The sequence below is a fragment of the Anguilla anguilla genome, chromosome 13 (assembly GCF_013347855.1).
Source record: "Anguilla anguilla isolate fAngAng1 chromosome 13, fAngAng1.pri, whole genome shotgun sequence".
NCBI lineage: Eukaryota > Metazoa > Chordata > Actinopteri > Anguilliformes > Anguillidae > Anguilla > Anguilla anguilla.
The window spans coordinates 25,930,275-25,953,198 of NC_049213.1; the positions used below are offsets into that span (position 1 = coordinate 25,930,275).

The 22,924-nt window shown below is 43.7% G+C and overlaps 1 protein-coding gene across 2 annotated transcripts in view; it reads left to right on the forward strand.

Annotated features, from left to right (window-relative positions):
• Nucleotides 1-22,924, forward strand: part of camk1b (calcium/calmodulin-dependent protein kinase Ib) — a 46,258-nt gene that overhangs the window by 14,460 nt on the left and 8,874 nt on the right. For both annotated transcript variants that reach the window (XM_035388316.1, XM_035388317.1), the window contains 2 exons: nt 16,888-17,019; nt 21,573-21,647. In XM_035388316.1, the coding sequence (XP_035244207.1) occupies nt 16,888-17,019; nt 21,573-21,647 (207 nt within the window). The remainder of the gene's footprint in view (nt 1-16,887; nt 17,020-21,572; nt 21,648-22,924) is intronic.

Consider the following 22,924-nt stretch of genomic DNA (forward strand, 5'->3'; position numbering starts at 1 on the left):
TCTGCAGTTCCATGGCCTGCCCTGTCTAAGGGCACCCTGCACTCTTTTCTTGTCTTGCAGCGGGAGATGAATATCAGGCTTGCCTTAACAAGCGATAACCTATTCATGAATGAAGCCCAAAGGAAGACTGTTCCGCTGCAAGTACAGTTCACACCTCAACTCAAATGGTTAAAATGGTTATACTAATATAGCCCTCAGTACATAGTTTGGCCTGGATAAGAGTGGGGGATGAGGAGTTTTTGGCCGACTGTCAGATGGAGTAGTTAAACTGATTGGGGATGCCATCCAATTTGTTCCTGGGAATTAACCACAGTGTTATTTAGTTACCCTTTATTTCAAGTAAAGTCTCTCTGCGGTGTCTTGCTAATGGAATCGGGGTAAACCCATTATCTCACTTAGACATTTAAATGGCTTATGTGTATCCTTGTCTTTCTGAAGAGCAGTACTCTGTGCCTCCCACTGCAGTAATTCATGTGTTTAGTTTTATTTTCATTTAGTGGCAGTAAAGCGCTCATGTCATTATTAGGCTTAACGGATTTTCACAAGTCATTTTGGCTGGCACTGAATGACTCATTTAACGTGGTAAATGTACAGTCCTTTCATGTGTAATCCTGGAATTTTGTAAGTGTATTATAACTTGAAAAGCTTCCACCTAAGTGTGTGTGTGTGTGTTCGGGTGTCTGCTGGCGTGTGTGCATTTGTGTGTGGCTGCTTGTGCGCGCTCGTGTGTGTGTGTGGCTGCATGTGTGTGTTTGTGTGCAGAAATTTGTTTGCTGATCCCACAGTGTGTTCCTGTGGCATTTCTAATCTTTTGTGTTCTAGTGTTTCTCATGTGTAATGTTCCTGTGCATCTAATAGAGCACATTGTGTTGTACACAAGTCATTTACAGGGCTGAATTTGAGGTTTCTGTTTATAGCCCTCATGCTGCTATGAGATGGGCTTTCCTGTGTGGTTGCTACATGCTGCCAAGTCCGTTTAACAGGATGTCGACCCCATCCTTTCTGCCTTGTGAGTTCTAATAAAATATTTATGTATTTTTAAAATATTTTTAAAATAAGGGGCCTACCAATAGTAGAATTTAAATGGGTATAATAATAATAATAATGACTTATCATTATTATCTAGCTGCCTTTATCGAGGGTGGCTTACTGAGCTGTATCTGTTTCGGAAACCGGTTTTTTTTGTATGCTTATCTCCTTTTATGCTCACTCTGCGGCACTTGTTGCAGTTGAGCATTGTTGATTCAAGAGAGTGCAAACGAGCACACACTCTCCTCCAAAGCATGTGATATCACTGCTGCTTCTTTTCACACTGCAGCCCACAAGTTCGCACAGACATGAGTCAGAAGATGCATTATGTGCAGCCCAACCATGTCCAACCATGATCACCTGGGGTGACCTCTTTGCAACGACACATCATAATCTCACACAGCTGCCACCCTCCCTCCTTTGACATTGGCACGATTCAGATTTCAACCAGGTTTGAGGCCGTTCAGGTTGAATACCTTCACAGGGAGTCAAACTTGCAGCACAGTTATTTAACCATATTTATATTGCTAGCTGCAACATAGACTACAGTAAGTTGCATCTATTGGGTGGTGAAATGTTTTAAATCATCATTTTTTGGTGAAAATTCAGAACAGCGATCAATTTGTTAAAGATGCAAGGCTCTTGTTTTGCGCTGATTTCAGACAAAGATGTGAAAGATCAGTTTTTTCCAGCCAATGAGTTGTCCATCTTGTTTATGGAAAGAACACTGGCTCCTTGCATTGCATAGCTTGGAGTTTACAGTGGGCTGGTTGTCTTGGCAACAGGAAGAGACACTTTCCATATGGACTATAACAGTCACTATGGAAACAAAGTTGTTTTTTTCTATTGATAATTAGGTGAATGTATCAGCTTTTCAATGATGTTGATGCCCCCCTTTTTATTTCGCTTTTCCACAAAAGCGATATATTGGAATTTCTTTAATTCCATAGTTTTTTTTGTTTGTTTGTTTGTTTTTTTAATCCTCTGTGCTTTATGGTAAGAGGGGCTAGGGAGCAGAGGAGGTGACACTTCTTCCTGAGGTACAGTATAATGGAGTTGTCAAAACAAACGTTTCCCTCCCAGTTCCCTCTCACCCTGCCTCCTTCACTTCTCCCCTCCTTCACTCATCTCAGTCAGTTATCTCGCTCCCTTGGGCCTGTGCTTCTATGGCAGCCACATTCTGTTTTTTGTGTTTGTGTTTACTACTAATGTTGGGGAAATTATCCGGAGCTCCATACACCGGAACACAATAGGCTGCTGATCAGCTTGCTCTCAGCATATATTTATGTAATAAAGCTGCATTGTTTTTTTTCTTTCCTTTGCTAATAGGGAGCACTGAGCCTGATCATTCATTAAATGCCAAATACAGCCTTTTGTTGATCAAAGGATAATTGGTAGGTTTTTTTGGCAGGCTATTAAAACTAAAATCAATCATGTAGCCACCACTTAGGCTCTCCCTGCTGTATTTCATTATTGTGAAACTTTCCCATTTACACTCTTGCATGCGTGCCCACTTACACACTTAACCACTTATCATAAACGCGTGTCCAGGTATACACATACACACACTTAAGTGTGCTTATGTATTTACACAAGGAAATTTGCCCATGTAAATACATACATTTAAATACAATCCAAGTGTATGCTTTCATGCCCACTTGCACATTAGGACACACTTACCCACTTGCACACATGCTGACACACCTACCTTATTTGTAAAGTTGCAAGCATTGCTAAAATAATTATGGAAGAATTAATGAGAGCATGTTTTCATTTTGGAATCATAATTTATTGGATACTGTACTCATTGCATACTGTAGGATGTATAATGTAATTATTTGTCCTGTGAACTACTGATTACATGTCAGCAAGTTTATCTAACTTACTGAAGGAGCCACTTAAGTCCAACTCCTTTAAAGAGGCCATTTCCAGCTTTTTGTTTGTACGTTCATGGAAGTTATTTTATGGATCTGAGAGAATGAGTGCTTTAGGGAAGCATTTCTTGGAAATTCAGTTGTCTGTGACTAGGCCCAAACTCACAGACTAATGTTACTGTGAGTGATTATGTCTTTCTTTTTAACTGCGTGATTTTGTGTGCTTGGCCAGAATGTGAAAAATAATTAATTGGGTGGTTTTTTCAGAACATCTACGCAAATGCATCTCCTATACTGCCTCTCCTAAACATGTGTGGGTGCTGGAGCAGAAGACTGTTGTTAATCTGGGCTTGGGTTGACAGTGTATTTAAACTACTCTGAATTGACAGAGCCTAGCAAGCCAGTAAACATACAAACAATGTACACACCATGACATATAAAGCCGTCATTATGAAGTATTGATAATCATTAATACTTCATAATGATAGTTGCGGTGTGTGTTGAGCATATGTAGATGGCCAACACATATTGTGGTTTCATTGTATCTTGGATGTCAAATTGTATTCCTAAAGAAAAGGTCATAAAAAAATGCAATGTTTCCTGATGTGAATGTGTTGGGTGCAGAATTTCTCTGTGTATAGCAGTGATTAAATTAAATCTCATATCCACTTAGCATGCGGTCACCAGGCTTGCAGTCTACGGGCTCACGCAGCCCGTTGCTATGATCCTTGGCTCTGCTTTCCGGGAAAACTGTAGCAGCTGGTGCCGTTTCCGTGGCAGCCGAGACTGGGGAGAATTCCGTAATGGTGAATGATGATGCTTCTCCTCTGTTTCCGGGGCAGCCCGCGGGCCCTTGTAGCGCACAGCAGGCCCAACAACAGCGCGCTTCACCCTGCCGTGTGACCGTCCCAGCAGAGAAGGAACCGGAATCATCAAAAATCAATGGCCTGACGGATGGCCCACTCAGACTCTGCCATTTAATGGTGATGAAAGTGCTGACTGTGATAGAACGGACTTATGATCAAAGTGTAGAGAGAGAAAAATGACTGTTGTATTTGTCAGCTCGGCTGGCATTGAGCCTACAATCGATGTGCCATTTTCGGAGTAGAAACGCTGTCTCTACTGGGGACACTGGATTTGTCAAAAGTTGTTGGGTTGCAGATTTACCATGCTCCCAAAACTTGATAGCTCCAAGTAGTAGACCCGGACACTTGTTATCTACATCTGCTGCATCTATAACAGACTGAATAGCTACTACATAGATATTTTATCTCCAAGCATGAATCCTAAATCATTTTAAGAAATACTACCATATGAGTTCACATTGTTATTTTTGGCCCAGCTTTGATGTGTTAAATGTTTAATGAAGCACACAGCCCTTTTTCTGGGATGAGGAGTTGGCTTGGAAGGGTCATTGCTCCTCTGATATAAAGTAAGCACTGCTGCGATGTTGAACACTGGCAGCCGATTGGTCTGAATTCATGGCTGCTTTTTCATACGCGGGGAAGTGCGGAATGGTTTTGATTCTGAATTGACGCAGCAGGAAAAGAGCCACATTCAGTCTGGAGTACTGAAGAAGAGGAGGGTGAGAACAGGCCAGTTCAGTGTACATGTGCAGTTCTCGTGATCGCTGGACCTGTTGCCTGTGACCGATAGAGCCACCCAAAGGACTAGGTGCACGTGGGGGTGCCAGGTTAGGGGGGGACGGGGGGTGAGAGGGAAGCAGCATGCTGTCTCAGCATGGAGAAAAGCATGGAAGTGTCTCACCTTCTAAATTATTCAGCCCTCCCCCTCTCCAGCCCACCCTTCCATACCCAGCCATCCTTATCGACCCTGCTGCGAGCAGCAAGCGTGCCACTGTCGTTTCCGTTCCTTTGAGGCCAGATGGAGTACTCCTCTGAGGAAGGAAGGGGTGAGTGGAGATGGAGGGGGGTGGAGCCTCTGTGTTTGTGAAAGACTAGGGATGCTCACTGTTTTCTGAATGGCAGCGGGATTGCCTGTATACTCCACTTGCCTCCACCTGCTTTTTCTGGCCAACTGCTTTAGTTGACTGGTGAGACACCTTCATTACAATGCTGCTCATTACTTTTAGTACAAATAGCACAAACTATACAGGGTCTGGCTCTCAGATACCAGCTGTGGTCCTGTATATGGGTCTCTGCCTGAAGCTAATTTCTCTCATTAGCATTTTTTACACTCGCGCACAGATGGAATTCCAATTGACCATTTCATCATTTTTATCTAAGAAATACATGCCAACCAAACCCAGTAAGTTTGTCAGTGAACATTTCCGGAGTGACTGGCACAAAGGCACAGAGAAGACTGGCAGGGCGAGGTTTGGATCCAGCCCCCCCCCCCCCCCCGAGGCACACACTCGCACAGAACTGATCAATGCGTGCTGACACTAGGGATGTGGCCACTGTCCCAGCTGTAAATCCGGCGAGACCTCTCCCATTCATCATCAATGATTTAATGCAGTCCACTCTCCATTCCCCGCTCCCGGCCTGGTCTACGCCTTCTCCATACCCTCTCCCCCGCCTCCCTCAGCTGTCCTTACCGTTAACCTCCCCGTAAATAAAAGCGACAATGTGAAAATAGATTTTCTCTGTTTGCGGCTGATTGATGTCCAACATTTCGTGTCATTTCTTTCGTTCCTTCGGGTGACACACATTCCTTTCTAAAGTAGTGAGCCTCTTTTCCTTGGCCAGCCATTCATGACCCGGCTGTGATTGTCTGTCAGTCAGTAAAAATGTCTGTGCAGTAGTGTCCCGCCTTCTGGTATCACCCATCTCGCATTTCACTATATTGTCACCAGAGCCGTCACTCTCGTTTTAGCTGTCTGTGCTGTGTAACCAGAGCTGGGAAATGTCTGCGTGTTGGAGAGAGGGAGAATGAAAAGGAGGGGAAAAAGTTGATGGAGAGGGAGGGGTGGTTGAGAGAAAAAGAAAGAAGAGGGCTAAAGAGAAAGTAGCGTGAGTGACCTGAAGTGGTTGGGCTGTTTACTGAGACGCAGAGGCTGCGCTTAGTGTTTTGGTAGCAGGACATGACTGTGGGTCCAAGCTCATCGGCAAAATGTTAATGTGTGTGTGTGTGTGTGGGGGCAGGTTTGTGTGCCAGTGCTGTTCTGTCAAAATCCTGTCAGCAGAAGGCTATGTATCTAGAACTAAATGTTCACCTTGTCTGGACTCCTGCCCAGACAAACGTCATGTCTGGACACCCAGATGTAATCAACTTCTAATACTGTACCAGCTTAGTATGCTGCTTTAGTGTCTGTGACCCCACAGACAGGTGGGAAGGGGTGTGGGTGTGGCTCTGGCTGCAGGTGGATTTAGTGTCTGTTTCATGCAAATTACACAACAGGAACAGGCCTCCACTGAGCTCTTACGATTATTGACTTTCCCAAACCACTCAAGCAAATGGTCTCATTATAGGCTATATATTTTTTTACAAACATATAATCTTTTAATAAATTTGATTTGGTATTTGACAGTTTTTAATCAAAATGGCTTGGCACTGCTCATAACTAACCATTTGAGGCACATCATTGTTCAGACACCTAGCTAGATTTCCTGTGAACTTCCTGACATGGGATGAGTTGCACCATAACAGCTAAGAGTAGTATTCAGAATGCCAAATTAACTTTTTATACATTGCAGAGATAAAAAGAAATCGTGACTCGGATGTGAATTTCTCATATTTGTGACTGAAAGATTATTAACACCACAGGTCAACATTTATTTCACTTCAGTAATTGATGTGTGGTGTAAATAGAGCTATTGAGGCCTAATGTCTCTCAGCACAGTGTGTCCTTGTTTGGATTTTGGAGGTCTTGAAGCGCCTCTCTCCTGCTCACTGCCGGCAGTCAGGACGGGTGGTGAAGCTGTGCTGGACGGGGTGACGATCGAAGCTTGTGTTTTCGGAGAACTACTGTCTTGAGTACCCCTGTGAGCTTGTGAGAGCAGGGAGCCCACAGCCCTGCCCCCCATTAAGTATTTATGTTCTTGTCACTTGCTTTAGGGGTCATGCAGATATGTTCTGAGTTGGTTTCAAGCCCTTCTCATTTTGCGCATTTGATAAATATGGCAGATACTCATACATGAAGAACAGTGTGAAGTCACCATCCAGTTTAAATATGAATTTATTGGTCAACAGTGGGGATGAGTTGGTTGAAAAAGTAAACATCATTTACACATTTCTCTAAGCAGTGTAACCGCTAGCATCTCTAAGATGATAAAGCTGAAAAATATGTTCAATTATGGTCAATATGAAAGATACGGTACATTTTCAGCTAAGATAGAATCGGTTATGTGTTTATTTTCTGGTTCTTCCAGTGAAGAGCTGTGTGCACATGGGATTGCTTTTTGGCTGGTACAGAAAAGGTCATGTGGATAGTGCAAATGAAGGTTTTGGTCTTGACTGGCTGCACTGGAAACAAGTTCTCCTTGTGTTTTCACTCCAAAACACTATAACACCAGATCAGACATCATGTACCAAATGGAGACCAGGATAGAGGAAAATGGCACAAATTTATAAAAGGCACAGTTGTATAATAGTATGGATTGCATATACAGTGAGCTCCATAATGTTTGGGACAAAGTTTTTTTTCTTTTTGATTTGGCTCTGTACTCTACAATTTTTGAATTGTAATAAAACAACTCACATATGCTTAAAGTGCACATTCTCAGCGTTTATTTAAGGCTGGTTTTAAGGCTGTAGGCCTATGTACTAGATAGTCGTCGCACTCCTGCAGACTCTGCCTGTGTCAAGTTTTCTGATTATAAGCTGAATTCGTGAATATTGTATAAAGAACAAAGTTTCTGTCAAATGGCTCGAGTAGTCTTTTTTTTTTGTGTACATCACTGGAGGTTTAGCATTTAGCCTAATTAGTTTGCTGTTGATGTTCTTGTTTAATTGTTACTTTATATCCTAAATGTCTAGCATTTAATTGGTTTTCTATTGATGCTGTTTAAATTCCGCTTTCTGTGGTGCACTTTATTTACTTTACTCCTTATTTGTTATGACCATTAGCTCTTGGCAAACAGTGGTATGGGCCTGTGTGTTTGATTTTAAGACTGAGTCTTCCCAAATGGCATTCTCTGTGCTCACTCTCAACTAAAGCCTGTTCTCACCCTTCTGCCTGAGAAAAATCACCTGTGAAGTGAACTGTGAGATAGGAACACGTCTTTAAATCAAATATGGCAATTCTCATAAAGACAGTTTTCTCATAAACATTATAGACATTGTAGAATATGAAACGTTATATTGGAAAACAAAGAAACCTCTTTTTTTCTTCTGCCCTATAGTTTATTTGTTAATGTCAACCTCTCCTTCTGCTGTATCCTGTAGACCGGCCCGCAATGAAAGGGTGGCTCTCTCCATGTGCCTAGGAGACCTAAGCCATTGATAAAACTGCCTGTTCTTTGGTCTTTTGAATGCTGATGCTGTTTAAGTATAAACAGTATTTGTTTTACAGGAATCATGTCGTGGATTCTCAAGGCGGGGTTTATAACTGCCTACGGAAGGGGCATGAAACGGTTTCCCATAATTGTATTGATAGTAGAGGAATGCAGGCCTATTTTATTTAAATTGTGCAGAACAGGACTCAGGATTTGCCTAGTGGCTTTGAATAAATGTCTTAATTGTTTCCTTATTCTTTTCGGTAACTGTCACAGGTCCCACAAGGGCCGCTAAATGAGATGTGAAGTCAGCCAGGCCTCCAGGTTTGCTTTTCATCCCATGTGTTTCTCCCCAGATCATATCTCCACTCCTCCAAACTCAACGGGAGCATTAAGAGTGTCTGCTGAGTATCTCATCAGTGTCTTTTGCTGTTCAGAAACAGAAGAGGGAGATGTGAAAGTTTGTTGAGCATTGTGGAGCGCTCCACAAAAATTGCATCTGACACACCCCCCATGTTTGCTCAAAGGGCGTGTCCAATCAAACAGTTTGGAATACAGTACATGTGGAAAGAACTGCCCTGCCAACATCAGCAAAGTCTTGATCCACTTTGTAGACCAATGTTTGCAGTCTGCACCTGGTTTTTATTTGCCTTATGTAAGGCCGACACTCTTTCCTTGCTTGCCAAAAGTATGAGGGCATTTTCACCATTGCTAAAGTGATATTTACTGTGACCTAATATATCTGGGTTGATGAGCTGTCACTTATTTCCAAAGTGCCAATACACCTGTGCTTGATCAGTACTGCTTTGATATTTAAATATATGTTGATGCTCTTGGGGGTTGAGATTTACGTAAAGAGCCGAGGCAGGTGCTGGAGCCTTGCACTGGGAACATGAAGCTTACAGACCTCTTCCCGCTCTGAGGTTTGGGCTCCATGGCTAGTGACTCAGTCACACACCCTCCTCTTCCAGCTCTGCAGCCTGTCCTCAACTGAACCTACCCTAGCACTGAGCCAGGCCTGACATTGCACTCACCAATGGCAGGTTCTGAGCTCTCGTGAATCCCAAGGGGACTGACGCTGCTTTCTGCCACTTTATCTGATCTGGCAGGTCTCCAGTGTATCTGTAGACCGTACCTGGTCTGTAATGTCTTTTGTAGTGTAGTTTCAGTGAAGTTGTGCGTTATTGAAGTGTGACATGGAGCCGAGTGTGTGAGGGGTGGGTGGAGACTTGTCACAGTCATGTGACCTTCTGCCAGAGATGAGTGCTCTCCGCCCGCTAGGTTTGTCCAGCTGCTGAATGTGTAATGAACAGACAAATGAGTGTGCTGCGGTCGCTCAGGCAGAGAACAGGAAGGCAGGATGAAGCCTTCCCCCTCGCAGAAGAGCCAGTGCGAAGAAGGAGAGGAGGTGCATAGCAGGGTGTGACTGAGGAGAGGAGAAAGAGAGGTGTGCATCTTCTGCAGTGGGCTTATTATAACACAGTTTGGAGCATGAGTGAAAGATCCCTCTCCCCTAGTAGGTGTATTACTGTGGAATGTGTCCAAGAGGTGATTTCTCACCATACAGCCTCTGTTCAGTAACGTTTTAGGTCTTCACAGACTGATTACATTCCCCTGATTGATGACTAAAGTCTTTTCTGAGCAAAGACTATAATCTCGCATGCAAATGCTTCAGCAGTCAATTAGCATGCTCTTCGCTGCTTTGTTTTCTCAAGCCATTAAGATAAGTAGCAGTGCTGAGAATCGGACTTCCTTCTGTTGAAAAGTCGTTAGTCACTGCAGGTGACTACGAAGAAAGTCTGAGAGCCTTTGGCATTGGCGAGTTTGTGGCTGAATTTGGTGGACTAGAGTGGGAGAAGGTCTGGGCACTACAGTAAAGTAGACCATATATTCATTTTAATGTATGCTGGAAAAAAGTAGGAAGAAAGGTATGTCTTAGCATTAGTCCCTGCTGGCCTTTTTGAGCACTCTGTTTGAACACTGAGGACTGACACACAGACGGACGGACTGGCTGAGGCTTTTGGCTTTGCGAGAGCCGCCATTAATGGCACTGTCAAAAATGCTCGTTTGAATGAATGAAGTGAACTAGTATCAGGAGGGCAAATCACAGCTTGCCAGCGGCGTTCAGGCCATCTGGATACCCACCTGGGCGATGTCCCCATATCCCTGAATATCCTCAGTCTTCCATGCTTACCTGCTCACAAAGCCTTTCCTCCCATCTTTCCGTCATGAATTATTTGCTAACAATAAGCTCATATTTTACTGGAATAATTTCTTCTGTGCTGTTTGGATTGTGTATATGTTCAAATGTAATGCATTAAATATTAAATATACTGCAGTATGCTTAAGTATACGCTGCTGTGTGTAATTGTTGTTCTCCACTTCTGTGTCGCTTCCGTATGTGTGTCTGCTAAGTGATTGCACTGTAATGGATTTGTTTTTCAGCACTTACTTCCACTGTGAACTGTAAGTAGCCCAGGATGAGGGCACTTTAATAGGTAATAATGTGTAGGTAAATATCCGCCAGCGCCTTTGTATAAAACCGTGCTTATTCATTGCACCAGTGCCATTGTTTTGCTATGATGACAACCATGGCTTTTAATGGTGGCAGAGGTCATTTGGTTACGCTAGTTTAAATTTGGATATGATAATTTTTCAGTGTAAGCCTGCCAGTATGGAAATGTTTAATAGTCAGAAGGCCGCAGGGAAAACCCCTAAATAATGATCTTTTTTCTTTTTTTTAAGGAAATGTTCAGTGCCGATTTTGCAGCTTCTTCTCATTAGCTGTAGGAGGAATGCCACAACGCCATGCTATGTCGTGTTATCTTTTGCTAGGGGAAGATGTTAATAAATATGTATTTAATGAATGATGGTGGCTAATGTCTGTTATATTCTCCCCCATATGAGCTTCAACATCCATAAATTTTCTTCTTCAGTGGAGGTGTGCACGTTGAATTATCCGTCATTTTTTTGTTTTTGTTTTGTTTTTTTACGTTGTTTTGTGAAAGCACTGGATGATCCCGGGTCTCTGTGCAGGAAAGCAGGCTGTGCTCTGCTCTGTGTCCAGTATATTCCTCTCTGTTTCATTAACGGATTGCAAACACACAGTGCCTCTGCCGCACGTTTCAGTCCTGTGCTGCCCCATGCGGCCTTTCGTTTCTGGAGAGCGACTGGACTCGTTAATGATGATCTTCCCCCTCCTCTGGTGTGATTTTAAATTCTTTTGATGCGCTGCAGTCATTAAAAATCACTGGCGAGAGAAGGCAGCTTCTGCCCCTGGGGGTTACCGCGTGCGACGAAGACAGAGCAACGCCTGGTTTTGTTACGTTGCTTTCAAAACGAAAGAGCGATTTGATAAAGAAGTCAAACGGCTAAGCGATAAGCGGAATGAATGGCCTCTTTATCGAATAGCCTAACACCGATTTGGTGAAAATAATGATGTTTAATGTCCATGTCGAGAGGACTCCACATTGAGAGAAGATTTCCTGAATGAAAAAAACCGAATGCTTCCTGCAGTTAACACTTGTCTTATAACTATATTTAGTACTTTTCTGTTTATCACTTGGTTTTTCTGAGCAGTGTGCAGGAAGTGAACTGACTTGAATGTGGACACCCACTGAGCAGCACCTCTTTGTTCAGTTATGCTTGGTGTTGGTTAAATCTTCATGGTGGATTATGAGTCTTTCAGTACACCCATCTGGTCAGGGCTTGCTCATGTTGGAGAAAAAAAGAAAGTATTTTTTCTGTGGTCAGAACTGCGGTGCCACGCTGGTTCTTTTGGTAATTGATTCTTTGTCATAAACTGGTGTGGTCCTGTCTTTGCTTTCCTTTTCACTGCACTGACAGTAGGTACATTTTATTTTTTTTCACCCAGATCTAATGGCTGTGATCATTAGCGTCGCAGATCTTACGCCAGCCCTGTTATGATAACAGCAGGCCTTCCCAGAGGCTGGTCTCCTGATCAGGATGTACGTATCCTGTTGGGAGCAGCTCAGTAAACAGAAAAGTTTGCTCAACGTTCCTCCTCTGGCAAAACATCACGCATGTCCCCCCTCTGCCTGCTCTATTCCAACAAATTACTCGTCTAAGCCACCTCTGGTGATGTGGGTTGGGACTACTCTGACTGGACCGCAGCTCAGTCTAGTTCGCTGCCTGAATTAAGAAAACCTTTTCTTTGCGAGGCCTGTGAAACACTTGGCCTGAATCCAGAGGGGAAGCAACAGCGGCGCTCTCCAGCAGAGAGCAGTCCGTTGAGCTCGGGCACCGTGACATCGTGTCGGAGCTTGTCTGGGCTCTGCCCAACCACCCTGTCGAACCGTGTGGGCCGTGCACGTTTTCACGAGCGTGCATGCGCGTCTGTGTGTGTGCACATGCGCACAGGGGCCTGCCCTGTTATCTAGAAGCACGCGCTCGCTGGACAGCATAGCGACTGGCTTCACTAGCACTGTTCCTCACCCTTCTGTGGTGTGATTCACATTCCATTCACAGTAGCAGCTCTTCTGTGGAACTTTGGACCTGCAGCTGTTTGGATCTGTGCCCAGAGCCCTATTTGCCCTTCTTTACTGTACCGAATCCCCAGTAAGGTACTGTAAGAATAGTGTAGATAGCAGGAAAGCAGTTGGTAAGAACTTAAGATGTTATGTGTGATATATCGAGCACTCAGGCAGAGCACTTCTGTTTTTGAAGAGAATGTGCTCTCTTCTCTGGGTATGAAACAGACCAAAATTATCTGTTCTTTTCTTGTCTTCTCTTGTGTTTTTTGTTTTCCTCTTTGGGCCACAACTGGAGATGACACGATAAAAGAATAAGGGTGTCATAGTCACTTGGTCAGATGGTTATCTGAGAAATAAGTGCTGCGCCAGTTTGAGCATGGTCCCTGGATACCTAGTTGAACTTCTTGCTCAGTGTCTCTTGGAGGGAATGAGACCCACAAACCCCGCGCCCCCGGGCACAAGTACAGCACACTGCCTGCTGTAGGCCCACTTTGTTATCTTCCCTTTCCAGATAGAGCACCAGGGGAATTTCCAGTGCTTTTAGCCTACACATCTCACTGATCTGTCTCTCTCGCTTCAGTTAAATGGCTGCTAAATGGTTACGTCTGTTCAGGGAAGAAAATGCCACATATTGTTGCGTGAACTGCAGCGTGACCTGTTAAATACAGGAAGTGATACACACATCTCTTCCCCTTACTTGTCCCTCTCCCTGTTCCTTCTTATGTCTTTCTCTGTTCCTCTCTCTCCCCTCTGTCTCCTCCCTCTTACACACACACACACACACACACACACACACACACACACACGAACGCAGACGCACACACTCTGGGACACATCTCTCATTGTGGTAATTGTATTTCTCATTTTGTAAGCAGTGTACTGTGGTAACCATAGATGTTTTTGTCAACAGTGGCCTTTGTATTTGCATCTAGCCTATCAGGTATGGTAGATGGAGAGCAGTTGCACATGCAGGGACAGGTTGCACAACTGCATTTGGCAGCTGTTGAATCTGCATGGGGGATCTAGAGTTCTTTTTATCCTGGCATTTGCCCTTTTTGGCTGTACTGACACCACGTTGGTCTTATTCTTGATTCAGTTAGTTGCCTGCTATGCTTTTTTCATATCAATGGAATTATTAGGGGTTCAAGCCTGACGGGATTGAAACCCTATTGTTTTTGTGCTGGTTTATTATTAATCTTCTTCAGAAATGTTTGTGCAAATTCCCGTGAGATGGTAAATAGAGACATGACATTCTGCCCATTGGTTGGAAGTTGCGTGCAAGTCCTGCCCAAGAAATATTATCCCAATCGGCCTGATGGGGACGCTATAATCAAAGATCAAAATTTTGAACTTTGAAAAGTCATAACTCCTACGCCATGAGTCCAATTTACACAAAACTTGCTACAGACATCCATCTATTCACACTCTACAAATTTGCCTCAAGAGCCACTAAAGTCTGTCTACTAGATTTTCCTCCATTTTAAATTTTTTGAAGAACACATTTTTGACCTCTCCTCCTAAACCATAGGTCTGATTGCTACCAAATCTTCTGTGGATCATTACTGGACCAAGCTTATCAAAATTTAGCAAAAGCTAGTTGATATCTTGTTGCGTTTTGAAGATATAGACCAATGAACTTCAAAAGGGCATGGCTCAGCACAGAAATAGACCAAAGTCAACAATCGTTAGGCCAATCATAACAAAACTTTCAGGATATGTCCATATAAGTACCTGAAACATACCCTGAAAGTTTCATTCAAATCGACCACTAGGGGGTGCTACAAATGCACAAAATGGGCATGGCATAACACAAATCAGACTATAAATCAAAAATTGTTTGTCCAGTCATTACAAAACTCGCAGGATATGTTTCATAACAGTCGAACCATGTGTGTAAAACTATTTTGAAATCTCCACCAGTCTACGGGAAAAGGTTGGTCATAACTCCTACGCCGTGAGTCTGATTTACACAAAACTTGCTACAGACATCCATCCATCCTCACTCTACAAATTTTCCTCAAGAACCATTAATTATCTGACTGAGTTACTGACTGAGTGAGTTAGTGACATTGACGGTCACAAAGGTGCTTCACATCTAAAAATGACCATTCAAGAATGTAAATTGGAACTGGATTTAGCTCAAATGAGTATATATGGGTATATCCTGGTATTATGTGGCACTTCGAGTGTACCAGTAAAATAAATAACAATTAAAAACAGAAAAATATAGCCATTAATTATAAGTGTGTTGAAGGTTCCCTTTTCCCAAACCCAATACCTATCATTAAATAGTTTCCTTTCAGACACAATCAAACCGTCATTTATTTATTTAGTTCTTGTATGATATGATGACTATGCCTTATAGTTCTTGTATGACATGATGATGGTGGTCCTATGCTACTGTTAGTTTGTTGTGCAATTAAACCTTTTTATTCATTCATTGAGAATGAACATATTGTGTTAAGTCAGATTCCTTGTATGTATAAATGGACTGGAGTGCTTCACGCCTAGCTGTCATGTCAAATGAGAACGTATGACTTCATCAGACTCTTTCAGATAAATTATGACTTATGTGACTTGATGTGATTTCATTGATTATTTATGGTGATTACAGTCATGGCTGTCAAATCTGTATCTGTGTTTTGTGAAACAAAGTGCTTTCCATTTGTTTGTGTGCACCTATGGGGGATTCATCTGCTCTTATGTACATGGAATATACATATAATACAATATTCAAATTAAATAATAGGCTAAATTAAATGTCAAGATATTGCCACACCTCATAATATTTGGGCAAACTACTGCTGCTTTCGGTTACTGCAATGATTATAATTACTGTATTTTCAATGTTAATATGTGGAATTGCTGTATATTCCATTTCCATAGTGATGATTGTTGAATCTATTCTCAGAATATTAATCACCTGATCCAGAGCAACCTTGTAAAATATCTCCATATAATGATCCAACAAAACGGACATAAAGACTCCATATAAAATACTGTTTCTCATTTTAGTGATGTGCCCTCTGTCAAAATTTTAATTCTGACAGCAACCCTGCTAGTTTCTAAACATCTAGCTTGTCCAAATTACCAAAACTGTGTCAGGTTTCACAAGGAGTTTTGCCAATAACAAGGTGCCACTTCTAAGCTATGTTCTGGCAAGAGCACTACCATGGCGACAAGTTGTGAGCTCCAAAGCAGAAAAAACACCTGGGTCAGGATCTTATCCAGCTTTGGCCCATTTATTTGATCAGGAAAAGTACTGTTTCTGCCATAAAAAACTGCAGCCATGTGATAAAAACAGATGAGTGGGTAGCTGGTAATGTGAGGTGATTTTCTGTCTCTGTTCTTACGGTCTCTTAGCAAGAATCAAAAAACAACAAGCTTGTTAATTCTTATAATAATAATTATAGTCCTATCCCACAGAGGCGACTCTTCCTGGTGATTCCCCCTCATTTCTAAACTTGTGCATTCAACCCCTGCTCCAACTCTAACTGCACGTGTTGTGTTTTATAGACTGTACATACGTTTGGAGTGTATTTGCGATTTTTAAGCAGTCCTGAGTTCCAGGCATTGGAGGGTGTATCTTTGATGTATGACTGCCCCCTCCCCAACCCTACACACATTTTAGGGGGGTTAACAGCCAAATCATATAGTGTTGACTACAAAGTAGTGTGTGGTATTGAGGTTTTTGTGGCTTATGGGGTCTCCCTGTTTTAGGATAGTCCCTGTGCTGTCTGGTCTCTCTTCTATCAGAGCTGAAACCGGTTCACTTGTTCGCTGCTTCTCGGTTCCTGCGCATTTCCCCCTCAGATCTGTGGTAGCTTTCTGTTCTCCTCCTAGCCCTGCCCATGATGCGTTCCTCCTTCAGGTAGAAGCCACAGCTCGGCTGTTACTGCTTGGGCAGCCAACGTCGGGTGAGACTTTGGCTGTGCAGCCATCGTCAGATGTGATGTCATCTCTCGCCAGTGAATGATAAATGGGATCTCCAAGGATTGTGTACTGAGTTTCCTGTGTCTTTCTCCCGATTATGCATAGCTGTGTTCCCAGTAGCACTGTCCCTTTGTCCTCATGGCTGCTATGTGTGTCTTGCAGTGGTGCCTTCTCAGAGGTCGTCCTGGCCGAGGAGAAGAGAACCCAGAGGCTGGTGGCCATAAAGTGCATCCCCAAGAAAGCTCTAGAGGGGAAGGAGAACAGCATTGAGAATGAGATTGCTGTCCTGCACAAGTGAGTGCGACTGCTCCTGCACACAACTGCACACACATGTACACACACAAACTCACCCCCCCCCCCACACTCTTGTGCGCTCCATTTAAGCTACTCTTGCTGCCTGCCCACACTCTCTCACTCTGTCACACACTGCACCCACATGCATGCATGCGCTCACACAACATACAAGCACGTCGAAAATGCGTGCGGATGAGTTTCTTTCATTTTTCTTCCTTCTGCACATGGAAGAGTTTGGTGATTATAAAGAAAAAATAATAACTGCAATTATGGTAATGATAGGGTCTTTATCTTTTGTTAAAATCTCTGGAATTATGTACCGGAAATGTCAGAACTAAAGGAGCCATTTCTATTTTTAGTGTCCCTGTTGCCAGGGTTACGGCAGACACAGCGGCCGAGCTGTACAGCAGTGTGCTGAAGGAACAGGGAGAGACAGTTGAGCTTCCTTCTTAGGCTCCCAAGGTTGTAGCACAAACACATGACCAAAATGCCTTTACCCTCTTCCCCAAACTGCAGCCTTCTCAGGGTGCGATTGCTTCTGCCTTCTCCTGAGTCCTGCATGTTTCTGCACTTTGTGCTAAAATTCTGCAGCTTAATCTATAACGAACACAGTTAGTTAAAAAGAGAGCAACTCTGCTTTGCCCTCCTCTATAAATATACCCTCGTAACTCAGAGCAAATGAGAGGGGACTGGTAAGGAGAGCAGCAGAAGCTGGTTAATTAGATTTCCCTTAGCTTTTTAGTCTCTTAATTAATGTACACACCAGCTGCTAAAGCACATCGTGGCCACACGTTGGGAACAGCCCCCTGGAAGATTTGTGCCTGGTCACTCTGGTTACATCAGACTGGAAGGGCAGAAAAAGATTGCTGGTAGTTAGTATCAGTTTGCGAAAGAGGCCAAAAATGTGATTTGGACCCCCATGATTTTCTGTGTGTGCGTGTGCGTCTCTCTGGTTCCTGTGCTGAGCCAAGAGCCTGCATTGTCTGAGGCTTTTCATTTACCCGTGCTCGTTCTGTCATGTCATTCAAAACCATTTTGGCACAGGCATAATTAAATTTAAATTTTAATCTTTTAGAAAAAAATTAGCAATCGTAAACTATGGGCCTTCTGCCAGTGATAACCTAATGATAGTCTAAAGCATTTTTATCCCCTGAGAGATCTGTGAGGCACTCTCACTCTCTGTGAGAATGCCTTTCCTTTCTGACAAAAAACCCTCCGCTTTCCTTCCTCTTTCACACTTTCTTGTCTCTCTCTTTTCTTTCCTGTCCCTTCTTATCTCTGCCACTTCCTCACTTTTCTCTCTCTTCTCTCTCTCCGTATCTCCCTCTCTTCTCTCTATCTGTGAGAATATCCCCAATCCTAGACGAAAGTGGCTGAGACATAAAATTAGAGCACTACAAGCCCCCCGCCACTCTGCTTTCCTGTCAATCGATGGTACAGTATTTGATTAAAGTGGAGTAGGAACTGTGTGTTTGGCTGGGCTCTGTTGTTCATTGTTACTTGTGTGCTTACTGTGCCGTGCGCAGGAGCTGTTGAAGTGAACAGCTCTCTCCATCACATGCCGAGTGAAGGAAAAGCCTGCCCAGAGGTGTGAAATCCTTCACTTGCGGGAAGTGTTCAGTCACCTGTGCGTGCTTCTCTTAACTGCATATCCCCGTTGGGCCCGAAACGCAGCAGATTTATTCTTATTTAATGTTACCTATTCCAGATGACTATTTTCCTCTAATCACCTGCCCTACATTTTTAAAATTAAATCCAGGGGCTCTGCATAACTCTGATCAAATAGTGTTTGGTTATAATTCAATACTGATTTCTGAGGCTCTCTGGATCACCCAAGCACTCCCTTTTTTATAATTTATTTTTGACTATTTTAAAAAGAAATTACTTTTTGCTTTCTCTTTCCTTATTTGGAATGACCAGTTGTGCCTCTGCAGTTGGTTCTAAGCCATCCACACACAAGGAGCACTGCAGGTGAAGCAAGTGCCCTCACCCCATTTACTCACCTGTGAGCCAGTGGCCATTTTCTGCCTGCAGTACGCTGATCAGGAGAGAGAGCTGTCTCCCCCTATCACAACATTGTCCCATTCATGCACATGAGGTAACATGAGACTAAACTTTGTTCAGGCATGATCATTTACACGGCACAAATGTTCTCATCCTGGGGGACTTGTGTAGGTTGTATGTCACCGAGACTCAATTTACCCAGCTGGATATTGTACTTAAGATATACAGGTCAGGTAAAAACTGTTTTCCCCCCGCCCAGGATTCAAACCTGTAACCTTCTGGTTGTAGCTCCAGCTGTAATATTGTTTTGATTTGGAGAATGTGAAGCTAATCCAGTAAGGACTGTGTGCGTCTCGGGTGGGGTCCACATTGGTTCCCCCCTCTTCACACATTGGTTGGGAATTTGGGCAGTTCACACCAGAACTGCCCTCCTGCATGATACTGCAGAATTCAGTTTGTTATGATACATCAGCTCTGTCCTTCTCTTAACTGAAATGTATATTTCAGTCTACCAAATTTGTGACTCTTGGATTTATATCAGCATTTCTATAGAGTGTAACTCACAAACTCCCAAATTTAGTTAGTTTTCTCTATCAGCTAGTTTTCATAAACATTGCGCCCCCCCCCTCTTATTTCAAGCATTGCAATACAAACGCATGGTCTTATGACTGTGTCCCACATCTGTTACCTCTGTGATTGCACATTTCATAATTGTCTTCTGTTAGCATGATTAAATGCACCTTTTGATTATAGGTGTGTGCATTCAGTTTATGTGCAACTGAATACATTTGTATGAATGAAGGTGATATGACTGCTGCAAGATAGTTCCCCAAACTGGTCTGAGTGGCTGAGCTGTGCATGGTACTGCTGACATCTGGTGGTGTATGTGTGTGGTGCAACCTGATTCACTGACTTGTGTGCCACTCGATTGTAAGACCATATTTGTTAAAGACAAATACTTTATGTATTTGCAAGAAAAATAAATAATTTGAACCACACACAGCCTTGGCGGGAGGCAATGGGCCGTGTGTCTGTCTGCTTGTAATAATTTTCTTTTGTGAGAAATTCTGGAACCATTCACTTTTCCCCCCACTGTAGCAAGAAAACAAGAAAAACTGTGTCCATGATTGCATTTTTCCTGAGAGAGACTTGGGAGCCCTTGCCCACATGATTCTGCCCTTTGCAAATTGCTTCTCGTTCTCAAAATAAGGAACTCTAGGTAGACTGTACTGCTTGGTGCATTTTGAAGATGCTTTGACATCATACAGGGATCCCCAGCAGAAACCAATCTACCCACATAAGCTGCAAGTGGTGCCTCGTTTGTAACCACTGACCTTTTAACATGCCCTTAGCACAGAGGCTGGACCCGTGTGCATCTGAGCAGCAGCTTGTGCTCTAGGGTGCTGGTACCTCTGTGTCATGCCAGTTTTATCTCTTGCCTTAGTTTCACACCGCATCTCACCATCTTTTCGTTCGGTGGCATGAGTCATGCGACTGCCTGGCCTTGTGTGGCATTGTGTAATGCCTCAGAAATTCTAGCGAAGAACAGAGCTGATCGTGGTAGGAGGGGGGGGGGGGGGAGGAGTAGGCGGCTCCGCATTTTGTGACGCGCGCAGCACTGCGTCCGCAGAGCTCCTTTCAGATGGCCGAGCGGGTGCGTGCGTGTTTCCGTGGTCGAGGGCGAACGGGGACGCCTCCGGAGGCCGTGAGTCAGACCCGCGGCCCGTTGGCTCCCGCCAAGACTGCGCGAGGCTCTGAGGTGCATCGGAATCAGCCAGTTCAGCCAGTCAGGACTCGCTGTGTTATCTAACTCACTCCAGCCCTCCTGCAGCATGCAACTCCGCAAGCCCAACGTGACGTTTTGGGTGTTGTAGTGTACTTACAAGTAAATTGGGCATAGGATGTTGTTTTATATATTTATGTGCTCGTAAAAATACTCCGGTGTGGTAAATATACGGTAATGGGTAATGGTAAAACAAACAATCCGGGCAAAATGAATGTAGAGTGATTTCCTGGAAAACACTAAAGCCGTGTTGTGTTGTAACTTGGCAGCCTCCCTAAGGTGGAGTTCAGCATTAAGGCGCTCAGTCTAACCATAAAAATGGTCTACTGGGTTCAGTTATGGCTCGTAAAAGAGCAGGAGAGAGAGGGACGTGAAGTGTTAGCGTGCCCCCGGGGCGACTGTACTTCCTCTTTCGCGGTGTGTAAAGTCGCAGAGAGACGGCGTTCCGCCCGCCTCTCCCTCGGCCGTAACTTCACAGTGACAGGTCTAGGGGACCGGCGGAGGTGGCAGCTTGCGAGTCCTCTTCCGCAGTTCTCTGAAAGTTCAGGCTCCTTCCATGCAGGAGAAACAAGTCGGTTTTGCTTGAATCTGTTTTGTTTGCAGCACAAGTGAACCAGACTCAAAGCTGATTAGGGCCTACAAGATCTGTTATGAGCTGTTGCTTTTCTCCTGTAGCCATGGGAGACTTAACCTGTGAAAGAGGACACTCCTGTCACTCGGTGTAGTGACTACACACTCATCTGATTCTGTGTTCTCTGTCTTCCAGAATGAAGCATGCCAACATTGTTTCCCTGGAGGACATTTTTGAGAGCAAATCCCACCTCTACCTCGTCATGCAGCTGTAAGTCTTCTCTTCATTCTGTTCTTTGCATTCATACAACACAGCTTGTCAGCTTGAGGAAGAAGTATTTATATAGGCGTGTGCAATTTTGGGCAACAGGTAAGGTTTGTTGATTTACGGTATCTCATTCTGAATTGGCCTTGGCTGCCTGGGTACTGCAAAGCGGAGCAGCCAGATTTTATCGTCTTGCATCTTGTCTACCATCTCACACTCAAATGGAGGTGACTGGTTGGGTCTCTTACAAAGGCCTCTGAGTTGCTGAGATCCATTCTTCTAAAGAGGCAGTGGGTACATGAATTCAGAGGGAAAGAAATGCTGTGCAGTCACAGATGGCTGAGCGTCTGGAGCAGGCTGAGAGCAGATGGCCCATCCCCATATTGCACTTCATTAGAGAGAGCCAGGACCCAATATTTTTAGCCACAAATGCCGGGGAAATATTAAGAATGACTCGGTTGGTTTGCGTGATTACATAAATGCAGCCATCCCAGTCTCACCGAAGGTAAGGACACCGCCGTTCAAATTTACGGACTAAGGTGTGGTATAGCTGTTCAATCTAACTGTCACAACATTGCTCCATAACACTGGTGCACAAGCTACAGTACCTTGGTGTAACCAAGACTTCCATTCTTTAGATTCTTGTATAGTATCTCACTCCTCTCAAACCTGAATTAGTGGTCTGTAAAGGCCTGTTTCCACCAGGAACAGAGAGAAAATAGTGTTTGTAACAGGTCCTTAAAAAAACATAAATGTAATATGTTGCCTAAATCAACACAAATTTCAGGACAGGTGTATTGGATTGAATGTCATTCTTAATTATGAAAGTAAGAAACCTTATGAAGTGAACACCTTAGAACACTGTTGACTGGACAGCTCAATTCCCTTCTCCCTTTAGCAAACAGTGGCAGCTTGAAGAGCTAGCCTGAATGAACACCTTAGGCTAAACCAAGATGGTGTAAAGAAGCCGTTCCCATGAAAGCAAACAAGCGCACGTGGTGCGTAGGATGGCGGGAGTCGATGGTGTCCCACAGGGTCTGGCAGTAAGGCTGTCTGCGTATGGGGAGAGTCTGTCCATTAGTCATGCAGACTTTAGCATCTCTTGCTCTTAATTAGGCATTTAATGAAAAGGAGTGAAAAAGTCACAAGTCTAATTCTTCAATCAGAAGTGTGGTCTGTTTAGTTTCCTTCTATTTTAACAGGCACATCCGCACAATATCTCTCCCATATTTTCGTACTCCTTTATTCAGTACATTTCTCTCACATACATACCCTCTCCTTTT